Source organism: Physeter macrocephalus, chromosome 6 (assembly GCF_002837175.3).
Source record: "Physeter macrocephalus isolate SW-GA chromosome 6, ASM283717v5, whole genome shotgun sequence".
Lineage (NCBI taxonomy): Eukaryota > Metazoa > Chordata > Mammalia > Artiodactyla > Physeteridae > Physeter > Physeter macrocephalus.
Genome location: NC_041219.1, coordinates 97,823,248 through 97,847,831, shown reverse-complemented (window position 1 = coordinate 97,847,831; position 24,584 = coordinate 97,823,248). Strand labels below are relative to the sequence as shown.

Sequence of the window (24,584 nt, the reverse complement as noted above, 5' to 3'; positions counted from 1 at the left end):
TATGCCTAAGGAGATTTGTAAAAGAATCAAGTGGAACTTCTAAAAAGGAAAAATATAATATTATAGTTAAAAGTGTCATAGATGAGTTTAATAGCATTTTAGACAGGCGAACAAAAAGTTAATAAACTTGAAGATAAATCAAAAGAGATTTTCTTTAATGCAGCAGGGATAGCAAAATAGATCAAACATATATACTGAGTAGTCAAGAATCTTGTAGGATGGAGTAAGAATTTCTCACATTTGTCTGATTGGACTATCAGAAGAGGAATAGGGGAGAGGTGTGTTTGAGGAGATAATGGCTAAGAAATGGCTAGAACTGATGAAAGATACCAATCTTTATACAAGAAACCTTGAGAATCTAAATTAGGATAAATTAAAAGATATCTCCACATAGACAGAATGTCAAATAAAAAGACCTGGGTGATTCTCAAAAACATTACACTGAGTGAGAGAAGCAAAACACAAAGAATATACACAGTAAGCTTCCATTCATACAAAAATGAAAAGAAAAACTGAACTCTTGTTTAAGGATGCATAGATAGATGGCAAAACTATAAGCAAGTAAAGAAATGGTGATTACAAATGTCAAGATGGTGATCATCTCTATAAAGGAGGAAAGTAATAATGATTGAGAAGCAGGCAGGTGGGGGATTCTAGGATGCTGGAAAATGTTCTATCTCTAGACTTAGTTGTTGATTAGATGGGGTTTTGTTGTATAAAAATTTCTTAAATTACACATTTATATTTTATTTACTTACTCATGCATGTTATCTCTCAATTTAAAAAGAGGTCACACTAATTACTTGCACTTAATGAGGTAAAATTGTCCTGAAAACATTTGCTAAAAATTTTCATAAATTTCTGGAGTTCTTCTTATCTCCCTGGGTTTAATTTTTTTTCCCCAGCCTGTCAAGTGTCAGTAGGGCATATGGTTTGATAAGGAATAAATGATTCATAGATAATGAAATGTATCACTCATTTCTAGTTAACATCACCACATACTGTCTTACTCAGTTTTAACATTACAATTAAGACTATACATGTAAAATAATTCTGAACTTTAAAGCTTAGAGTGTTGAGTATTAAGACATACTGGAAAGTAGAAAAGAGTAGCAGGTTTGGGGCAGATGATTATTTCATTTTTGACATTTATTTCAGCTTCTTGTAAAATATACAGATGGGAATGTTCAGTAGGCAGTTGTAAATGCTGATCCAAGACTCAGAATAAATTATGGGTCAAAGGCAGATCTGGAAGTGATCTGTTGAGAGGTCATCTGTATTGGTTTGCTAGGGCTGCTATAACAAAGTACCAAAGAGTGGGTGGTTAAACAACAGAGATCTATTTTCCCACAGTTTTGGAGGCTAGAAGTCTAAGATCAAGGTGTTGACAGGGTTGTTTCCTTCTGAGGGCTGTGGGGAAAGGAACTGCTCTAGGCCTCTCTCCTTGGCTTATAGATGACTATCTTCTCCCTGTGTCTTCAGATTGTCTTACACATGACTGTTCAAATTTTCTCTTCTTATAAGAACACCAGTTGTATTGGATTGAGCCCCACGTTAATGACATTTTAATTTATTACCTTTTTAAAGATCTTATCTCCAAATATGGTTATGTTCTGAGGTACTAGGGGTTAGGACTTCAACATATGAATTTTTGAGAGATCACAATTCATTCTATAGAACCATCAGTTAAAAATGTGAAAGTGTGAGATGGCCAATGAAGAGGGTCACATTGGAGAAAGAAGGCTCTGGAACACATCTGTATTCAGAACAGACAGAGGGGACAGCCCAAGGAGGAGACAGTTTAAAGAAGGAGATGATCAGTGGAATCAAAAGAGACAGAACATTCAATAAGGATCTATCAGGACTGAATACAGCAAATAAATGTGGTGTTGAAGCCGTCCATGGTGACCATTTAGAGGACAGGGATTATAGGGTGGAAAGCTGATGGAAGTGGGTTGAGAAGTATGCCTAACTTAGAAGTGCAACAAGAATGAAAAGACAGCAGTGCATGTTAAGAAGCAGAAGAAAGCTAGAAAGAGGGAATTGATACAATAAGTGGGGTGAGGGGGTAATTTTAAAGGACAAATGGTAGAGGGATCTTTAAAAATATGCTTTAGATTGAGCACAAGAAACCATTTCAATGATACAAATGCAGAGAGAAGACATAAAGCTATAGTCAGGGATATGGTTTACTATAAATCTCTTTATCAAGAGAAAGCCAGTGTCCAAATTCCTTTTAAAATTTTATTCAGAGAAGTTGACATAATAGCTGTAAGTATCAAGGTCACTATAATAGCCTGCTCAGAACCCTGCAAAATTTCTCATTTACTCTAAATCACTATCTGAACGTCTGTTCCAACATTACCAGTTTCCTCTGCTTACTAAGTATTACTCTAAGAAAATTTGGGGAAGTTAAATTGGAGTTGGTAATTTACTGTAGAAAATTATTTATTGTCTATAATTTTAAATATTAGTTTAATTATTTATATAACTTTGAATAATATTTATTTAAAAATTCAATTGTATTATTTTTTTGGTATGAGGCTTCCCATATAGCAAAAATTTTCTAATTTTCAGACACTCAACTTTCGAATATAATTTCAGGTAATAATATATGAAAGTAGGGAACTTGTTCCACAATCCAAAGAGACACTGTTTAACATTTTTCTGTATTTGCTTCTGGAATAAACATTATTGATAAAACAAACTATCTTACCCATCCTGATGTTATTGTTCTTTCCACTGTTGACTTTTCCTCTGGCAGTATATCATTATGTGTACAGACACTTAAGCCACATCCTTTAAAATCAAGAAGGAAACATTTGACTATTGTTCTTTTTGTTGGATGTGCTTTTAAGCTATGCACCGTAGTTATGCAGTGTATGTTTTAGTATTATTACATGGTTTTATCCAAACAATATACTATTACAAAAGAGTTAAAGTGCTTAATTTCCTTGTAAAAAAGAGCGACATACTGAGATGTTCCAGAACAAAAACAGTCTACCTCCTAGAAAAATTATTTTAAGAACACTAACATTTGCTAAGTGGATAGTTTTAATTCCTTTAAAAATACTTTTCCTCTTATAATATCAATAACGGATACTTTGAAACTTTAGAAGGTAAAAAAGAATAACCTTAAGTTGAAATCCTAAAAGGAGTGGTCTGAGGAGGAGAGAGGCACTAGAGTCAAACAAATGTGGTTTCAGCTTACATGCTTTCATGCATAAGCATTAAATTATCTGGTTCTCAATGAAAATTGAAAAAAAACTCATACCAAGACCACATATATAAATATAGTTTACTGGCATTTTATTGTCATCTTGACTTTTAGCCCCACTGTAAACCAAATTTTATCTATGGTAATTAATGTTATAGTGAAAAAATTCTAGGACACGTCTTAAAACTTTGTAACAATTTTTCACTACTAGGCAAATCTGAGTTGGTGAAATCAAACAAAACTATAATACTGTTAGTATAGCATTTTCTCTGTGTCATTAACTGAGAATAAATCTGGACTAGAAGTTTCAAATGGTGGGAACCTTTTCTTAACCATCAATATTTTCTTTGTTTCAGTACAATATGTCTAACTCAATGCCTGCTATATTATGTTGAAGTAAATCTCCATATAAATAGCTTCAGTACTAACACCTAATTATGATTATTATTATTGCCATGATTATTTAATGTAATATTTATTTTTGAGCCCCCCAAAATTATTCATTAAATAATTCATTCAATATTTATTGAGCGCTGAGTATGTGCCAGGTTCTTTTCTAGGTACTGGGACTCAGCAGTGAACAAAAGACATGAAGATACCTGTCCTAATTGAATTTACATTCTAGAACTAACAACAGACAATAGTTAAATGTATTAAACAGATTAAATCAAAATGTATACATTAGATGGTGGTGAAAACTATGGAGAAAAAATCAAGCAGGAAAAGGGGAGAGGGAAGAAGTACCATGGGTTGAGGTTTGTAATTTAAAGTATTCAGGGAAGGTGTCCATAAGAAGATAGTATTTGAGCAAAGATTTATGAAGTGAGGGGGTGGTATTTAGGGGAAGAATTAGCAATTACATAAAAGTAAAAAATAACTTAGAAGAAATTTAAAAGTGCTTTTAATTTACTTTGAAATTAGAATATTAATTTTAATTAATATTAAATTTAATAGTGTAAAAATAGTAATAGTGACAAATAATTATGTTATCTAACCATCTTTATGGACATCTGTTTAAAATATATGCAAATTATCCATAATTTAAATCTTTTACATATAGAGAGGCTTTAATTCTTAAGGCTAAAGTTTAATTTTAACCCTGAAAAGAGTTATTCTGGAGGAAAATAATTATAACATATAGAAGTGGACACTAGCTATTTGCAAAATATGTCATTAAAACTCCAGTTTTAATAAGCTGAGCGAGCACAGTCTGTGGATAGCCGAAGAGAGAGTATTCCAGGGAGAGAAACAGCAAATGCAAAGGCTCTGAAGTGGGATTCTGTCTGGTGAGCTTCACCAAAGACAGCAGAGGCCTCTGAGGCTGGAGGAAAGAGGGTAAGCACAAGTTGGTAGGAGGTGAGATCAGAGTTGGGGCTGATGGAGTGGGCCTTGTAAATCCATAGAACTTGGGTACAGTCACCAAGGAAGTAAAGTGGCTAGAAAAAAAGAAGAGATTCAAATTTGAGCCTCCAGACCCTCATGTTAAGAGGTCTTGTAGATGAGAAGGAATCGGCAGAAGAGAGAGTAACGAAGCTGGAAAAAACTGGAAATCGCAGAAGTCAGGTGTACCGGGAAGGAAGAATTGATTAACTGTGTTAAATGAGTTTGAGAGGTCAATAAAATAAGGACTGAAAACTGACCATTGGATTCACAAAAGAATCCAATGTCCTTGACAAGAGCACATTGTGTGCAGTGCTGGAGCGAAAACAATGGGAGTTAGTCCGTTTCGAGAGAATGTCAGGAGCCGGAGTCAATGGGCACAGGTAGCTCCTTTGTGAAGTTTAACCATTAAGGGCGGTGGAGGAGTGGGGATAGAACTGGAGGGAAGTGAGTTCAATAGCTAAGAATAACAGGTTTATTGAGATATAATTCAGATACCATAAAATTGTTTGTTTTATTATATTTATTCATTTTTTTTAGTAAAGACAAGTAACAGCATATATTTATACGGTTGGGAGTAAGCCAAAAGAGGAGGTAAACCTTCACGATATGGATAGAAATGAGCAAATGGCTGGCATGATGCTCCTGGATGGAATCCAGTACACAAATGGGAGGTCAGGCTTAGGTGGCAGCACATAGTGTTCATCTGTATTAATAAGAAGGTCGGCAGAGTTCAGGGTACAAATACCAGTAGGTGTGCTTGCATGGGGATGTAGAGTTTCTCTTTTGATGGCTTTTATTTTCTTAGGAAATTTAGAAGTAAGATCATTGACAAGAGGGAGGATGGGAAGGAGATATTGGCTATTGGGGAAGAGAAAAAATATGAAGCAGAAGAGCATAAAAGCAAAGGGACTACAAAGTATAACTGACTGTCTTAAGGATCCACTTGGGGTAATGAATTTAAGTGAGACAAGATACCATGACAATGTGTTTTTACCCTATCATGTTCATCTGCCTGGTATAGGTAGGGAAAAGGAAAGAGTCTAATTTAAGCCATGGTTGTGGTTTTGCCAAGCAAGTATAGAGAGGGTCAAGGGAACTGAGGGTTCATGCAAGGGAATGATAATGATTGACCACAGACTTCAAACCAAGGAAGAAGGTATTTGAATTGTTGAGGGAAGTGAGGGTGAATGAAAGGTAAATAGGCTCAATGGAATATCGTTCTCAGTGGGAACCAGTAGATCGTTATAATCACACTACTAGAAGAAGTGATCTGGAAAGAGAGAGGACATTGAAATATTTGAAATTGCATTTGACCTTATTCATTATGCATTTTCCACTTGGACTCCTTCCATGATTCTGCAAATCCAAGCCTTGGTCCACCCCTTAGACTATGAAGCCATGAAATTTTCCCTGATTCTCCCAAGCTAAAAGAAATCCTGCCTTTCTTGGTACGTCTATAGGATTGCCTACTAAACGCAACTTATAGAAAATTTCTATCTTCTGTGTATTCTTAGTTCCCCCAAAAGCCTCTAGGTAACTTAATATTTCATTCTGGTCTCCTACATACCTAAGCCCACAGTCAAGCACATAAAAGAATAATTATGTCATAATGATCACCTGATAAATGGGTGCTCCGGGACCAAATCTCCTTCACGATGATGTCATGTATGATAAAGAAAAGGATGTCTTAAATGGCAGCAGTAATGGTGGCAATGTTCCCTCTTAACTGTACTTTTATTTTCTGTGTTGGAGAGAAGTCCTCAATGTACAGTCTTTATTTGTGAATTATTGAGACAATCAGAGGTGGGTTTTGGAAAAATTATGGTCTGTGAAGTCAGTCCTTTGTTACCGCCCTCTCTGTTCGTGGCATGAACAGCCCTCTCCTCAGTGCTCCTGTGTCTCCTGTTTGTCCACTCTCCAGGTCTCTGCCCCACAGGGAAAAATCTGATACTTCCACTGATGTCAGATTAAAAAATGCCTGGCCTTCAGTAAATGTGTTACCTTAAACAGGAAAATGAATTTTAAATATTTAAATCTGTGGAATTCTGTCCACTTTCAAAATGATTTAAGAATTCAGTAAGTAGACTAAAGAGATCCTCTGGAGCAGGGAGCACAGGAGTACCGGCATTCAGTATTTACTGCGGAGGCCCTCGAAGAAGGCAGGCATCGCTTTTTCCTTTAGATTAGCAGAGGCGTGAGTGAATAAAGAAGAAGGAAAGGGATGTTTGGCTACTTTTTCCCTTTCTTGGGATTATGCTGCTTTTCTGGAGGGAATAAAGACTATTTTCTCTCTGGCTACTGAAGTCTTTGCTTGGTAGTGATTGGGAGCAGATGAGAAGCAGATGATATCATCAAAACCATGGAGTCGGCCCTTCTAGTTTTCAGGTCCAGCTGACCAGTATCAGGGATTCCTCTAATTGTCAATCCTCTCTACCTTGCTCAGCACAGACTGAATCTTCTCTTCTTAAATCCTAATTTGAACTTGCTCCCTCGATCCCAGAACATCTACATATATAATTCATGGATGGCGTTTTCTATTCAATTTAATTTTTGTCCTAAAACATTTTTTCAGATGTTCTCATTTTCATACATCTTCTACTTATATATCTGATTATAAAGTTCATGGTAAAATGTATATTACTGGAGAATTACACATCCTTGTGAGTAATAAAGCAATTACTGTAAACATATTGCACTTAAATATGTCTTAGTATGTCTATACCTATGCATATACCCTATGTGATAGCTACATATTTCTCTAAGGAAAGCCTAATAATATATCGATAAGTAAAGAGTTCTTTGTTTCAAGGTAGGTTAATGTTTAAAATTCATTTTCTTGTTAAGGGAGAGACAATTACAATATTTAATCACAGTATTTGAGTTTCTTGAGGTATTAAGACTTTTGCAATGATCAATAGAGCACAGATAAATATATATCACTGGCATATTTTGTTTTTAATCCTGGGGCTTTTAGTTCCTGCCTCTGCTGTTTGCCTAGGGTGGCAAGAAGGCATGGTCTGTGTTTGGTGTGAGCTGGACTTGATTCAAGATAGAAGATGTCACAGAAATAAGACACTAAACTGACTTGAGATGGATTTCATCTGGGGCATGCTATGATATTTACTTTTGCCCTGTCATCACTAACTTTACCATACCTAGCCCATGATGAAAGACAGTGTTATGTGTGGGTATAAAAACTCCAGTTACAGGAGCCCTTGCAGATTTGATTCTCCACCATGACTGTTCTTCATTTCTAGGTCCCAAATCACCATCACGAAGTTGATATTTTTGTATTTGGTTGTGGTACTTTGCATCTTCTGCAAAGGTAAGGGACTAATTTAAAGAATCCTTCCATATCTTGATAGATCCATGCATATATTTGTTTAAATGTTTAGTGTTCTGTATTTCAAATATTTTTCCTCCTGGGAAATCTTTCCTATACTAAGAGCAGGATAATAAGTAAGAAAATTGGATTTGCATTTTATTAGGTATTATTTCAGCTTTTACAAGCCTGTCTTAAGGCAATATGTATATCTGTATCTATATGCTTAGAAATATTAGTGAACAGCTTTTTGATGACTCTGTCTTGAACTTGCATCTACCTTAAGACTAAAGACCCACACTGGTAATTTCAGTTTTCACAAATCATAAAGTTTCATCAATTAAAAGACTGGTTCATCATCAAAAGAAAATTTTGTAGGGAGAATATTTCTTACACAACTTTCATGGACATTTTAGAAAGTCAATTAAGTAATTTCTAGAATTAATTGAAAGATAAGATCATTAATGAATTTTAATTAAAAATTGAGCAAAATGAAAAAAATCTTTAGAAACAAATGTATTTCTTGCCCTTTAGGTTTGTTTCTGAAAAGGATAGGAAAAAAATAATATCCAAACATAAGGAGAAAGGTGTGCAAAAGAGGAAATTCATACTATATCTAAACTTAAAATCTATTTTCTAAATTCGGGGGTAGGAAACGTTTTGCTTCTCTGTGAGAAACCAGAATAAAGAGGACTACAATTATTTGTTTTAATTAAGAGAAAACATTCCTATCCTTAATCCAGCTACCTGGGAAATTGATAGGCCATTAGAAAATGATTATTTCAAGTAATAGTGACTTTTGTAATCTTATACAGCACTTTGCTGTAACCTTTGCTTCTATTTTATATAAATATAAATATTCTTTGCCTATACTTTGCATAAATGTATTTCTTATGTCTTAAGTAACAGCTCACAAAACTCATTTCAAAGCATTTATTAAATGATATATCACAACAAAATGTGTTTGTATTTGCTAAAGTATGCTAAATTCACCAGAGAACTGGAGAATATTTCTAAAGTAAATTCCTAGATATCCATGATAATTCTGGTAAATAATTACAAATATTTCAATAGGATTTACATAGGCTGGTTATTTACTGACAAAATTCAGGTATTTTATGTATTTATGTATAAGTTCATAGTCAGAAGTAAGGAATATACCTGGAAAACTGCTCTTTGCAGAAATTCCAAATGCCTTAGTTGAAATGGATTTTTATTGCTCTTAGTCAATAAGATTTATGATCCAAACAGATTCCCTTCATTTTCAGTAGGTTACAGAATGGTAAAGAATTGATGACTGGAAGTTACAGAAGACAGATATTTAAAGGGCATACCTAGAATCAGTCAGAAGAAATATTTGTATTGTTTAATCAACCATAAATGTATAGAAAGAAGGAAAACTAATAAATAGTTCCCTGGCTAAGTGGAAAAAAGCTTCAGTGATACAAGAGGTAGATTTGGCACAAAATGGATATGGAAAATCAGTTCGTATTTTATTCCCAGGCTATTTTATCCTCTCAGTAGAGTAAAATCCATAAAATTGTCTTTTTTCCCTTTTTTGTCTAATTCCTTGCTTATGAACACATTAGCCAGAAAATGTTTAGGGAAAATAAAGTCAAGTGAAATATAGATCAGAAAATAAACTTCACATTGGTAGCTGTAAAAGGTTTGAAAAAGGTATAAGTATAAATAGTATAAATAGTATGAAAAAGGTATGAAGTATTGGTTAATATTAACTTGTCAGTCTAATTTATTTGGCTACATATATTCCCAAGAGTACATTGATGTTAAAAACTTTAAGTATGTTGATAGGTAAATGTATTACTTATAGATATATAAATAAGATTTATTAAATAAGAAAGCTCCAAAATAATAAATTAACATTGAAATAACATAATGATTAGATATGAAAAGTAGATTGCTTATAATGAATTTAAAAGAAGAATGGAAACAACAGAATTAATCTCATTCTCTTAAAAAATATGCTATAGAGAAGTATAAAATGATCTAACTGTTTTCACTTTTTTTTCATTTTTATAGATGGGGAAGCCCTATTTTATAGGCTAAACTCAGGTCAGTATCTTTCAGAAATTAATCTTCACTTTGATATAACAAGGTGTATTCTGAGCCCACTTTTGGAACACAGAAAGTTTTTCCACCTATATTGAGATATAATTGACATAAGTTTAAAATATACAATGTGATGGATGATTCAGTATGTGTATATATTTAAAATGACTACCACAGTAAAGTTAGTTGACACCTCAATCACCTCACACAATTATTTTGTGTGTGTGTCTGTGTGTGTGTGTGGTGAGAACAATGTAAGATCTATTCTCATAGCAACTTTTACATACCTGATACAAAATGGTTAACTGTAGTCACCATGCTGTACATTAGATCCCCTGAACTTATTCATCTTATAATTGGAAGTTTGTACTTTTGATCAAGCTCTTCCCATTTCTCCCATCTTCAGTCTCCTGGACACCACCATTCTACTCTCTGTTTCTATGAGTTAGATGTTTTATGATTCCACATAAAAGGGAAATCATATAGTATTTGTCTTTTTCTGACTTACTTCACTTAGCATAATTGTTACCAAGTCCAAGCTCGTACTGCTCGCTGCACAACAGTCCAGAAATTGAGAGATGAGTTGTTGGGGTAAGGAATAGAGACTTTATTCAGAAAGCCAGAAGACCAAGATGGTGGACTCATGCCCCAGAATACCATCTTGCCTGAGTTAGAATTCAGGCTTCTTTTATACTAAAAGGGGAAGGAGTAAAGTCAAACATTTCCTGGTTCTCATCAGCCTCCGGAGGGGATGTGTTAATTTCTTCCTCCCCGAAGTCATTCACAGGTGGGCCTGTTCAGGATGTTTCTGGTGAGCTAAACAAGGGAAACAAGGGTATTTTAGCTTAGTGCTCATTACCTGGGAGGCAGGGTCCCCAGAGACAGGCCATTATGTATAATTCAAGTTTATAGGCAACATCCCTTTAGTGATTAACTTGTAATAGAATACAAAATGTTCTTCCCTATTACATAATGCCCTTAAGATCTGTCCATGTTGCCACAAATAGTAGGATTTTCTTTTTTATGGCTGAATAGTATTCCACTGTGCATGAGATATAGATATATACATATATCTATATCTCACACTTTCTTTAGCCATTCATCTGTTGATGGCCACTTAGGTGGCTTCCATGTCTTGGCTATTGTGAATAGTGTTGCAATGAATATGGGAGTGAAGATATCTCTTTGAGATAGTGATTTTATTTCCTTTTGGTCTATACTCAAGAGTGGAATTGGTAGGTCATATGGTAGTTCTATTTTTAATCTTTTGAGGAACCTCCATACAGTTTTTCATAATAGCTGTACCAATTTACATTCCCACCAACATGGAATACAGAAAATTGATGTATTCAGTTTTTATACATACTTGATTTTGTGAATGAACTACCAGTACTCCTCACTCATTTATCTCACATGATTGTAAACTACTCAAGGGTAGGATTTTTGATCTATGGCTGCAATGACACTCAGTATATGTTTGTTTTGAATTAATAAAATAATACAGGATCATTGATAAATGATTTATTCTACATACAAAAATTTTTTATATGAAGGTAACCAAATCCTCTGCAAGGTAAACTTTCTGAAATAAACCACAGAAGCCCTATCTTCAGACCCAGGGAGACATGGGACTTCTGAACACAGTTTAACCTTATTTTGAGGACATAAAAATAAATGCCAATTATATTATATACCATTCAATGATGCTCTTGGGATTTGCTGATATGTGTGTGACAGTTGGACCCTACTCTAGAGATAATTTCTGAGTTTCTTTGTTTCTTCTTAATTTGCCTTTCTTTCTCCTCACTTATGTTGAATATCTAGCTTTATATCTTTATAGGGTCGTTATGTCTGCTTTTAGCACTCAGTTCCAATACTTACTTACAGTCTTCAGTCTAGTGTGATGAGAACACCTTTGATCCCAGCTCATTAACCTCATATATGTTGTAAGGGTATGCACTCTCTGTGAGACACCAAGGAATTTTCCTGAAGGAAAAAGTTCATGCATGGGTTTTATGACATCTCTATTTATTGCAAGGGGGTTTGGGGATGACTCCTGATTGCAACCTACATTTCAGATAGCTAGAATTTTCCAGGTATTTAACCTATATGGGGAATGTTATTGCATAATTTTTCTTTAGAGACAATATTAAGTGTCCTCAAACCCTGTCTATAAACCATTTCCTCTTATCTTTTGGCTAAATGTGTATGTGTGTGTGTGTGTGTGTGTGTGTGTGTGTGTGTATAACTATGCACAATTTAGTTTTGGCAATGATTTATCAGAACACATAGGAAGCCCTTTGTCTTTTAACCAGCTCTATTTGCTGTTTGTTTTAATTTGCACCTATATCTCTCAGATAGATTTGCTGACCATAAGTCTTGGATTTCCCAGAAGAGTTCCAATTTCTAAAACTTTATCTTAGTATCAGACCATATGCTTTAACTTTTTATTTGAATGATATAGTCAGTTTGTATTTAGGAAATTTGTGAATTTTAGAACATAGAGAAGCACTAAAAAAGAAAAGAAACCTGCAATCCACTAAGTCCCAAAATAAAAATGTTACCCAAAATGTTTTTTTGAGGTTTCTTGAATATATAATTGACTGGTAACTTTATGCAAAATTCTGTTACCATTGTTAAGTATTTTATTTCACATAGTTATTGAGAAAATTCTTTTGGAGACCAATGCTTTGATGTGTTTGATAAAAATATTTTGATGTCTCTAAATCTTTCTTAATATGTGTGCTTGCATGTAAATCATGCCATTTGTTGTAAAGTACTCATTCTTATTGTGTGTTTTTGACTCTGCTATACTTACTATAGCTTGATAATCTTGCAAATTTACACGCTATTTATTTAAATATGAAGAAAATTCACCTTGATTCATAATAATAACAATCCTGGAATCATCTGTAAGTTGTGTGTACATGAATTTTGGTATCCAGCTGTAAAATAGAAATTGTAGCCATTTAATTTACATTAATTAATTTTAGTTTATACAGTACTTTTGTCACATGAAAAACTCTTTTAACTAAATCTTCTACATTTCACCAACAGAATAATAATTTATGCTTTGAGGCACCTTTTCATGTCATCTAAGAATTATATTTTGCTGTGTTCTGATTCGTGCATCTATACTGACTCTATAAACTGGCTGGAGCATTGGTGCAGCCATTCTCCTTTATGGGGCTGGTCTGGAGGGGTATTAAGATACCATGGTCAATGGATAATTACTATATTCATGCCTGAGTATTGACTCAGTTATCAATGCATATGGGAACACCTCTCAGGACAAGAACTGGCTGCAATCAAGATTCACTTTCTATTGGCAAATCTATTAAAAAATCTATCAATGACAGCAGCGCTCCCATTTTTTATTCAGATGATAAAATAGCTTAAAGCAAATAAGGTAAATTACTTTGTTTTCTTTTTTTATGCGATTTATGCTAAATAACAATAGAGTGGCAGTGCTTTTCTTTGGAGACAGGACATTTCTTCCATGGAAAATCATTAAAACACCTAAAATGAAATATTCCTTATTAATACAAAGGAACATACCATAGTGTGTTTTAACATAATCTGGGCCAGCCATTTAATATTTAATCAGTATTTATGAAGGTGGTGACCTTTGAAATAGGAAACTGCTCTGGTTATGTGCTTTTAAAAAATTTCTTAAACCTATGAGAAAAATGTGAATGTAGATTTAAAGTTTTACTTTCCTATATTTTTATTGACAGAAAATGCTTTTATTTTGTATTCTGCGATTAATTCCTTACTGATTTATTTTAATTAAAATCCATCTTAGTTCCAATAGTTTTACTACAGATTTCTTTGAGCAAGTGAATAGCTATGATTATTACTCATTATTTTGGTACAGCTGGAAACTAGGCCGCTATTACCCATTATTTGTTTTCCCTCTCCACCAAATGAAAAATAAGCCACAGAAAATGAATACGACTTTCATGGAAGTTTTCTTAAACCTAATGATAGGATTTTTGTCAATATCAATATAGATTCAATTTGATTCTGGTGTAGTGGACACAGCAATCAAATAGCCCAAGATTACTTTTATATATTTTTTCGATCTCTCTTTCTTCAACCTTAATACAATAAAATGTAATTGGCAAATATTTCCTTTGAGGTAAAACACAAACTGAAAATAAGCAGCAGGTCCGCTGTCTCACGAAGAAGTCACCTCCTCATAACTGCAAACAGGACTCTTTAGGTTCTGTCACAATGGCATAGCAAGAGGTTCTCTACTTCCTCATTCAGGAAGTTAGAATGAGGCAAGGGAACACTTGGAATTCCATAGCTCTCTGAAAATCCTCTGAAATTATGAGCAATTGGATTTATTCCTTTGTCGCTTAGGGAAACTTCCAGGTCTCATTGAGGAGGGACCTGAGGGTCTCTAAAACTAGAGCTGCATTGGATGAATAAAAATGCCAAGCAAGGAAGCCTCAACCAACCACCCAACCAGCCAACATAAAATTGGATAAACTCCAGAGCTATGTTAATCCCACAACCTTCATTCCTAAATGGGACAAAGTCTCACATATCTGAGAAAAGGATCCATAGGCCACTGTAGTACTTTATACTTTTGATATTCATCAATTTTAGACAACATAACTCATTTATCACCATTACTTTTAAAATCCCCCCCTCCACACAGCTCACTCATATTCTCCTCTCTGATCTGGCAATTTTTCTCCATAGGGTAGGGTGGAGGAGCAGAATTATGTCTATTTCTTTATTCTATTCCATTCTAAGGTCCAAAGTATAAGATAACTCTTCTAAAAATTTGTGCAAAATGTATGCAAAATATAGTATGACTTTACTCTGAAATAAGTAAATGTATTTTACCTACCTTTGAGCTATGAAGTATATGAACATATTTTATTTATCTCTAAGAATTGTATAAGCAATCTGTCTTTAAGCAAGGTGAAAGCAGTGTACCTCTTGCTTAAGAGAAAATTCTTAGCAGATTTTACCACCTGATCTTGGGCAAGTTATTCAGCCTTTTTAAAATATCAGTTTTCTCATTTACAAGTGAGGATTAACAATAGTACCTACCTCATAGGAGAACCATGAGAGTTAAAGAGATAAGGCAAGTAAGATACTTTTACACATCTAAGACGTGGTACATACAACTGGCCATTACTACTGGTGACCCCAATGGCAATATTTATATATTAAACAAGTTTTATATAGTAAAATATGAGAAGGATAAAATAGTTAGTAGAAACAAATATGGCACACTGGTTAAGATACCAGGCTATTCATTTCAACAACAGAATGAAGAAATAAATTCAGAAGAAATGTTGGGGTAACAAAATGAAGGATCTAATATATCTGTGAGGTTAAACTCAGGAGAGATATGATGGATATAGTGAATACTTATCATGAATTAAATAAGTGAAATAAAATGAATCTGCATGAGTTTGATGTGACAAGTTTGGTGAAGAAAATGAAATATATTAAAAGATATGTGGCTTTTGACTGTTGACTATTTATGTGCCAGACACTGTGAGAGGTGCTTTCATCTCATTTAATTCTTTTACTTAATTAATAAATATATTATGAAGTAGATGTTGTTTTATCCTCATTTATTATATACTCTCAGTTTAATAGATAAGGAAACATTGTTTCAGAAGTGTTAAATAATGTATCCAAGGACAGGTCAAGGTCACAGCCAGGGGCAAGAATAAAATGAATGTCTACATAGCATATGCATAAATAAAAAGAAAAACAACTAATTAAAATGTGTTTTTTCTTCCACCTTGAGAAAAATATATTTGTGACAACCTGAAGGCCTGATTCCAATGCAGAATTTTCAGATCACTGGAATTCAACCCAAGAATGGGATGGGCAGTACCCTTGCCAATGTTCCTGTCCCATTGCTCTTTCCATCCCTTGCTTTGTCACACACACAGAGTGATACCCTAACCTACATGTCTCAGTTCCATCTACTTTTCCTATAAACAGCCACCTCCTGGCCATCCCCCCAGGCCTAGGGGTTCTTATCCCTGTGATATGGTCTAACCTTGGAAAGACAGTCTTGAGAAAGATGGTAACATGCTTGGCACTACAGGGCCCTAGGGCCTTAGTATGATCTACAATGGAGGAGGGAAGATGGCCCTGGCTCTGGGTTAGCATATCCACCTGACCCTATGTCTGTATTCTTTGCCCTCTAAGGAGGACCATGACTGGTCAAGGAAGGCCAGAGTGAAACTTGTGTGGCTTACAGTAGGAACCCCTCTTGTCTGAGTTTAAGGGAGGTCCTATCAAAGGCCATTCTGATTGCAAATTTGGAAGTCCAGATGAGTTTGACTCAAAAGCTCATATATTTCCCACTACTGAATATGGCCTTATTTCTTTCTGCTTTGCCCTCAAACTGAGATATTTAGATTTCAAGATGCAGTTATTAAAGGACATGGCAGTGAAGAAAGACAGTGAGAGAGAGAGGATAAAAGAGGAAAGGAGAAGAGTGTTTAGTGAAGTAAGGCAGATAGAGGGCAAGCTCAGACAGAGAAAAAAGCTCTGTATGGAGAAGAGTTGTAAATGTAATAGTGTTTTGAGGATTACTTAATAACATAATAATACAAATTAGCTGTAATTTAAGCAGCACTTGAATTCCTCCTAAACCAAACACTAATAAGTGTTTGACCATAGATATACACATTTGACAGTTTCAAACATTCTTCCTAAACCAAACACTAATAAGTAAACATTATAATTTCATGATGTTTTAAATGTTGGGGACCTCTTCATTCAACTACGTAGTAGACTAACTCATTACTATTCTCAAAATCATTAATATTTTATTTCTGTATATTGTTTGCTATAGAAAAATAATTTTGCTGAAAACATGGAAAATGGCTAAGAAGTGCAAGAGTAGTTGTTGAGGAAAGGTAATTTAAAACAAAATCTCCTGTCACCGCAGAAAACCTCCCCACAAAATTAGAAGAGAAGGAAAACAGTTTTATTACTGAATAAGCATTAAACCAGAATGTGATGCACATCACATGCAATCTGATGGAGAGATTGCAAGGACAGAAAGAAATCTCACCCTTTTATACAGCCAGGCAGATACAACTCACTACATAACTGTCCTCAAGATGAACAATAACTAGTCCTCAAGTAAGAGCACTTGACATCACCAATTGTCACCCATGGTTTGTCCTAAATTTGCTTGGTGGTTGGGGTAGCCACCTGTGTTTGCTAATTGCCTTTATAAGAAAAAAATACTTTCTTGTATCTTTAAAATCATAAAAGAGGTAGATTTGTGTTTGGAGCCAGACACCAGCTGAAGTTATGTTCATATCACCTAGGACATAGGGGAACTCTCTCCCTTGATGACAGCATTTCAAAATGATGGTCACCAATCCCTCGAAGAAACATTCTTGGGTTGCTTATATAACCTTTAAAAAGATTTACAAATATTTTAAAGAGGTAGACAAAGAACTCACAAGTTTTCTACAGTAAATGATCTAAAAAAGAGGAGAGTCTCTCTTCCCTTATTGTCAACAGAGAGAATTCTCTTATTTTTATTTGTATTTGCTCTTACATAGTCTTCAATTTTGCTTACAAATCACACATTTTATTTTATTGTCTAGTTAGTGACCAAAATGCATGTCTTCCACAAATTTACAAGAATATCATAGTTATTAAGGCCTAATTCTAAAGTACTTTAATTTTATCATAAAGATTTAAAACAACATAAATGGTATGACAGAAAGCACAAAATAACTTATGTAATTCAGTGTATATTACCTTAACAAGAGGTCTTTGTTGATGAATGCATTTATTAAATAAGTATTAATTGAGTGTCCTTTATGGTTCAGGCACATTTCAAGACATCTGGAATACCCCAGTGAATAAAATAGGCAAAAATCTTGAGTTTATAGAGCTTAAAATCTGGAAGAAGGAGACAGTTCATAAGCAATAAACATTATAAGTAGTAAACATGGTATACTACAAGGTGACAATTTCTATGGAATAAATTAGAGTAATATAATGATAATTGGGAGGATTAAAATGGGAGTTGCAACTTTACACTGTCAGAGTATGCCTCACTGAGATGACATTTAAGCTAAGACTTGGAGGTGAGTAAATGTTGATTTATAAGTAAATGTTTTCATCTTTTTTCTTTGCAGAAATATGGAAAAGAGAATCAGGTATTTATTCTAATTTTATCAGCTGTTAGTAAGCAAAGGACAGTGTGGATCCAACATGGTAGAATATTTTGATGAGAGGAGGTTGGACAATGGAACTTGAAGCTCAGTGATAGACAAGAAAGCAGATGGGGAGGTTTCTGCCCTGTCCATGAGAGGAAAAATTTCTACTACACATCAATTAAATCTTCACAACTCTATTCATCTCTTTCTTGAAGTCTTAGAACTATGACAAAAAGATATGGAAATAGTGATTAAGTCAATAAGGGGTGTATGTTGTTCCAAGTGCCATCAGAATAAAGGCACTTACACAAAATAAAATATGGCTTTTTATAGTGTCACAATCCAATAACCCTTTATAGTGCTAGCAATACTGTTTTCAAATACAATCTTCTGTTATTCGCATTAGGTCCTTTTTTGCTCAGTAGTTTGTCCTTTTGTGACTCAAACAGGAGAAAGAAATCTCTTGTTGGTTCACTCCTTAATACTGGATTTAGTGCTCAAGGAGAAGCTGAAGACAGGTTGAGAGAACCTCAGGGTACTAATAGCTTAGAGTTAAAAGACACCCCAGCAGGTACTGTTGGAGAAAAATTCTGACCTAGAAGTGCTTTTTTTCATTTGGGATAATCTGATAATCTTTGTTTTATTTGCAGCACATGGCCTTAATAGTAATAGTGAAAAACTCAAGGCACTAATTCCAGTGCCAATGAGAGTGATGAATTCTGTTTTAAGAGAATTTTGGCAAAGCAGTTTACATTAAATTCTTCTTGATAATTTTTATTTTCTTATGCTATCTTTCTTACTATTATTGTGAAGATCAATCATTTTTATGATTATAAACTAATAATTTAAAATGCTTCCTGGACCCAGTTTTAGTGCAGAATCTCTCATGTTTCTGTTGGCAACCACAATCCATTTTCTATACCAAGATTTTCTCTTGAAATTGCATACTCAGTTTGCCAAGTAATATTATAAAGTAGGGTTTTTAGACAGTTTGTGGCTTTTAATTTTTTTTTGTTTGGAAAAAAATTTTAATTTTCATTAGGTGAGGCATGTCCTCTCTGATTCAGTATGCTTCTACCTATTGGCTAATTCAAACTTTTCCTTTACTTGCCTGGTCCCTGAAGTTTCTGTATTTTGTATCTCTGCAAAAGTCAGAAAGAAGGAGATCCAGTGAAGAAAATAACTTCAAAATTTTATATTAAAATTTAATATTTGAGTCCAGGTGGTGATAACTGAAAAGTGAGAAACAGTTTTAGGTGTAGGGATACGGTTGAAATCTCTTCAGGAAAGACACAAAGGTTTCCTATCTGTTCAATCATCTGTTTTGGGATTGACAAGCTCAGTATGACTAATAAGTTAACATAGATATTTGCTCTTGTTTACAACACTGAGGTGTGAATGGTTTGCTCATATTCTATAGGATATATTGAAATATTATCTTAAATGAACCTAGTACTTCACTTTTCTTATGGAATTCTCTCAAACTTCATGGTAAATTGGTTGCCATGCACACCCCTAGTTACACTGTGTGGAATCATATATGGAAAGATATGTGGAAGGGAGGGGACGATACATTCAAAACTATAATGAAGGCCTAGTTCAAGCAAAGTGTATAGATTAATTTCTTGTGTAATATGAATGAATGCAACTGTTCTCTGATAATGATTATTTTTTGTATGGTAGAGGAAACCAATTTAGCAAGTGGTCTTGCCAACAGTGTCTCTGGTGGTACAGAATTTGCGGCACTGCTTCAAATAAAAATAAAATTGGTTGGGATCCGTCTGGCCAAAATGGATTTGGTGTGAATTCAGTAAATGGATTAGCCAACTCTAATTCTGCTGCTAGTGAAACAAGTATTCTAAGTTGTTTCTTAGTTTCTGCTTTTGACAGAAAAAACAATCAATTAGCCAAGGAGTAACTGATGGTTATTTTTTGATCAATACAGATTTACTGTTGGAGGGACTCATGGGAAAGATTTTTAAACTATGTTTGATTCTTAAAGGATCTGTGTTATCTTCAACAGAAATCAATTTAAACATTTTAGTGAAGAAGCAAGTAGATTGAATGCTTTTATGAAGGGGCTTGGACCTGGAATGAAGAGATCCGGTTTCTATCCAGTCTTTCCGACTAACCTTCTGTGGACTTTGGTAAAGCCACTTAAACTCTCTTGTTCCCAAGTTTTGTCATAAGAAACAGAAATTTTTGGTCTCATGTTTCTGTATGATTTTGACTTTTTAAGTTCTATTACTCATATTTGAACTAGTTGTCTTGAAAAGGAATGCCAGAATGTTTGAAACTGTCACATGTGTATATCTATGGTCAAGAATTAGGAGGTGATAAGCAAAACAAAAGTGCTAAAATTTGTTATAGTGATTTTTATTTCAAAATAGTTTTCAATATTGTTTTATATTATATTTTCAATAAACAGAACAGGTGTGGATAAATAGCTTTTTATATTTGGAAATTAAAGTCAGTGACAGAAGTGAGGGTCAATAAAGTACACTAAATACAGGTATTTTTTGTGTCAGAGCAACTTATCTTAAAAGAGGTGGAAATTGGTGGAAACAGGAAGAAGAGCAAGGAGTTTGTTCTCCCTGGGCTTTGGCTTTGGCTCTCACTTCAGAGGCTCAGGAATTCTGATCTAGACTCTATTAAGAAAAAACACAAATGATTTACATCCTTTGTTTTTTGCAGCTGATTACAGTTTAAGTTTCCACTTAATTTTCCATTTGTCTTTTGATTTTGGACTTGATGGTAAAAAGGCAGGTTAATTTGGATTCTGTCTTGGTAAGTCTGGCTCATGCGGAGTTGGTGTCAGTGGTCTTGAAAATAAAAGTCTTTGGTAAAAATAAACCAGGGAGCATGGGAAAATCAAGTTCCAGTGATCTAAGTATTACTCTTTAGGTTTTGTGCATAAAAAGTATTGACTCATAAGTTGTACCTAAATATTCCCTGGTGACAATATTTTTTAATTTCAGCAGACAGCTGAACATAGGCACCAACATAGGCAGAGGGGCTGGATTTAGTAGCAGTGCCTTTGGAAATTTAGCATTTGGTTTGGGGACATCTGGTCAAAAGGGATTGGAAGTCAGTAGAGTTGATTGGAGTGAAATTAGCAGTAGAGGATCTGCTGGGGGTGAATCCATAGATTTTAGATGCCTGTAGCTTAGGTATTCCAACTAAGACTCATTCCAGAAAAATTTTAAATTAATTAAATTAACTAATTAGTTAAAATACTTCTCTTTACATTTAACAACAAACTAATTAGTTAAAAAGATTAATTTTTAATAACATCTTGATTTTCTCATCAGTTGGAACAGGGTCTTTTGGTTGGGAACTTGAAGCTAGAAGGGGCGATGCTGCATTTGGTTTTAGAGCTTCTGGTTTGAGTTCATTTGGTGACAGCGGCTTTCGTAGCAGAACAGTTGAAGGAAATTGAGTTATTAGATCTGAAGGATCCATTTCCAATGATCTAGGTATTGATATCTCATTTTTGTGTATACAAACTTCTGAATCATAGAATGTTTTCAGTAGGCTCTGTGATGATCATTTTATATTCTTCAGGTGACACCAGTCTGAAAATTGGGAATACCTTTGTTGGTGATAGCTCTGGAAATTTGGAATCCAATTTAGAGGCTTTTGGTCAACAGGGATTTGGAAACAATGAACTTGGAGGGGATAGAATGAGTGGCAGTGCATCTGTTGGGGCTGGATTTAAAGGCCTTGGATCTGATGTCAGTAGCTCAGGTATTCCAATAAAAAATCATTCTGGTAAATTTTAAGTTAATTAAATTAACTAAGTAGTGGAAACACTTTTCTGTAAATAACATTTCACAACAAACTAATTATTAAAGATTGAATTTTAATAACATCTTGATTTTTTTTCATCAGTTGGAACGGGGTCTTTGGTTGGGAACTTGGAGCAGGGAAGGGCAATGTTGCATTTGGTGTTGGAGCTTCCGGTTCGAGTTCATTTGGTGATGGTGACTTTAGTAGCAAAACAGTTGAAGGAAATTGAGTGACTAGATCTGAAGGATCCATTTCCAATGATCTAGGTATTGATATCTCATATTTGTGCATACAAATTTCTGAATCATAAAATATTTTCAATATACTCTGTGACAGTCATTTTTATATTCTGCAGGTGACACCAATTTGAGAAATGGTAATACCTTTGTTGGTGATAACTCTGGAAACTTAGAATCCAATTTAGGGGCTTTTGGTCAACAGGGATTTGGAATCAATGAACTTGGAGGGGATAGAATGAGTGGCAGTACATCTGTTGGGGATAGACACAAGGACTTTGGCTCTGATGCCAGTAGTTCAGATATCCTCTCAGTCTCTGTTCCTAAGGGACAGAGACATTAATGTCTTTTGATATTAGACATCTTGAGATTGAACATCTCAGTTCATCTAGATTAATAGTTTTAATACTTCTAGTTTCTGTGAATGCAGAATCCTTTATTCAGTTGACATCTTGAAATGGTACCTAGGTTTCCCAAGTGTAAAACAGTTCAAAGTGGAAGTAAGTTTGGTTGAAACTGAAATAACAGACTTGGAACCCTGTCTACACAACCCTTTTCTCTTTCCCTGAACAAGTTTTAAGGCAATTTGTCTGGAATAAAGTAATTTGGTGTCAGTTCATTTAGTAGTGAGGCTTATAATTTTGTTACTCCAGCAGGTTGTTGAGTTGATAATATTTTTTTCTTATATAGCTTCATGTGGCTCTAAGTCTGCTAGCATTACCATTGTTGAACTTGGATCTATGGTTTATACATCAGATCTAAAAATATTTTTTTCATATTTTACCAGATAAAATTATACACATAAACAGCATAATCATTTGTATTAACTAGGTGTCACAAGCTCATCTGACTACAGTACTTCTGGACCACTCAGCACTCCAGGTAGTTTGATTTTTAATGTTCAGTGTTTATAATGTATATGTAAGGTGTTCTGTTGATTATTGATTTGCTAGAACTTGATATTATTATGTGTTTCTCATGTAGCACTGAACATCTAAGTGCTTCTCCTCTTCCAGTACTAAAATTTAGATGACCAATTGGATATTTGAAACAATTTTTTGAATAAGAAAGATTAAATTATATCTTAATAGAACCTAAATAAAACAATGCAACTTCCCCTGTATCATTTTAGATATAGTATTTAAAGAATGATTTTATAAATAAATTAAGAATTTAATCTATTATCACTCAACCTGGGCAAAGAGAAGTGGCCTCAAGATATACATAAATGGCATTGTGAAATATATATTAAAATTCTATCAAAATGTTCACTTTTTAAAATTGTTGTTACTATTCTATTCTGTTTGCTTTTAAACCTTGCTCTAAGATTTCATGTGTTTACTTGGTTACATAAAAGGGTCCGTGCATTGGAAATAAATGATAATGGGAAACACAGTTTCAAGGTTATGAATTTTTTCCTTTGATCAGGAGAACTGATTATTTTTATATATAGATGATTGAGTTATTAGTATTATACAGTAGACTGATTTAATAAAATCTATCTTGGGCCTGTTTGGGTAGTATTTTCCAATAAAAATAGGCTACAAATATTCTATTTTTGAAGTTGAAAATATAGTTCTGTGAGGGATGCAGCATATGTTATTAATTGTACATGACCCAAAATGAATAAACTGTTAATGATTTCTGAACATATTGTGACTGATTGCTACAAGAAAATATATGGGCTTCAGAGATACTCATACATTTGACTCTGACAAATCATAGCTGTCACAAAATCAAATTATATATTTAGGATTAAAAAAAACCCTATTGATGGCCTTCAATACCAACTTTTAAATTCCCATGTAGACCAAGTATCCTGTATAATTAAAGTCAATATATATTTGAAATTTAAGTAATCTATGCATTGTGTTGAATAGGAAAAGGAACCCATATTCCAGAAGCAACCCCCAAATACTCAGAAACAAACACAACTATTGGTAAGTAAAAATGACTCTGATTTATATCCATATTTATATGACCAAGCCAACCAGTACCTAATGAGGTTTCAAAGTAACGAAAATTTGAAACTGGTTTAAAAAATTTTTCCATCATCTATCTGTTTTACACACACACATAGACACAGACACGCACCACACATACACATAAACATATATACACACATACATATGTACATACACATATATGTATATAGAGAAATAATAGAATTCTTTATACTTATTTAATATTAATGGTAACCCACTCAGACAACATTAGAAAAACTAGCTCTACAAAAATCAAAACAAACGAGCAAACAGACCACAGCTTCCCTCCATATATCCCTTCCCATAGTAGAGACAATTTCCCTTTTCCACTGGGAAAAAAGATGTTTTTCTTTTTTTGTTTTAGCCAACTTTGGGTATTTCCAAGTACTCAGGTATTAGTTTTAGCAC

General features: G+C 34.1%; 1 protein-coding gene across 1 annotated transcript in view; it reads left to right on the top strand.

Annotated features, from left to right (window-relative positions):
• Positions 1–5,206: 5,206 nt before the first annotated feature.
• Positions 5,207–24,584, top strand: part of LOC129392211 (mucin-19) — a 126,138-nt gene continuing 106,760 nt past the window's right edge. Inside the window, 7 exon segments of the mRNA XM_055085731.1 lie at positions 5,207–5,271; positions 21,145–21,262; positions 21,435–21,642; positions 21,731–21,913; positions 22,311–22,484; positions 23,023–23,073; positions 24,072–24,131. Of these exon segments, the coding sequence (XP_054941706.1) occupies positions 5,207–5,271; positions 21,145–21,262; positions 21,435–21,642; positions 21,731–21,913; positions 22,311–22,484; positions 23,023–23,073; positions 24,072–24,131 (859 nt within the window).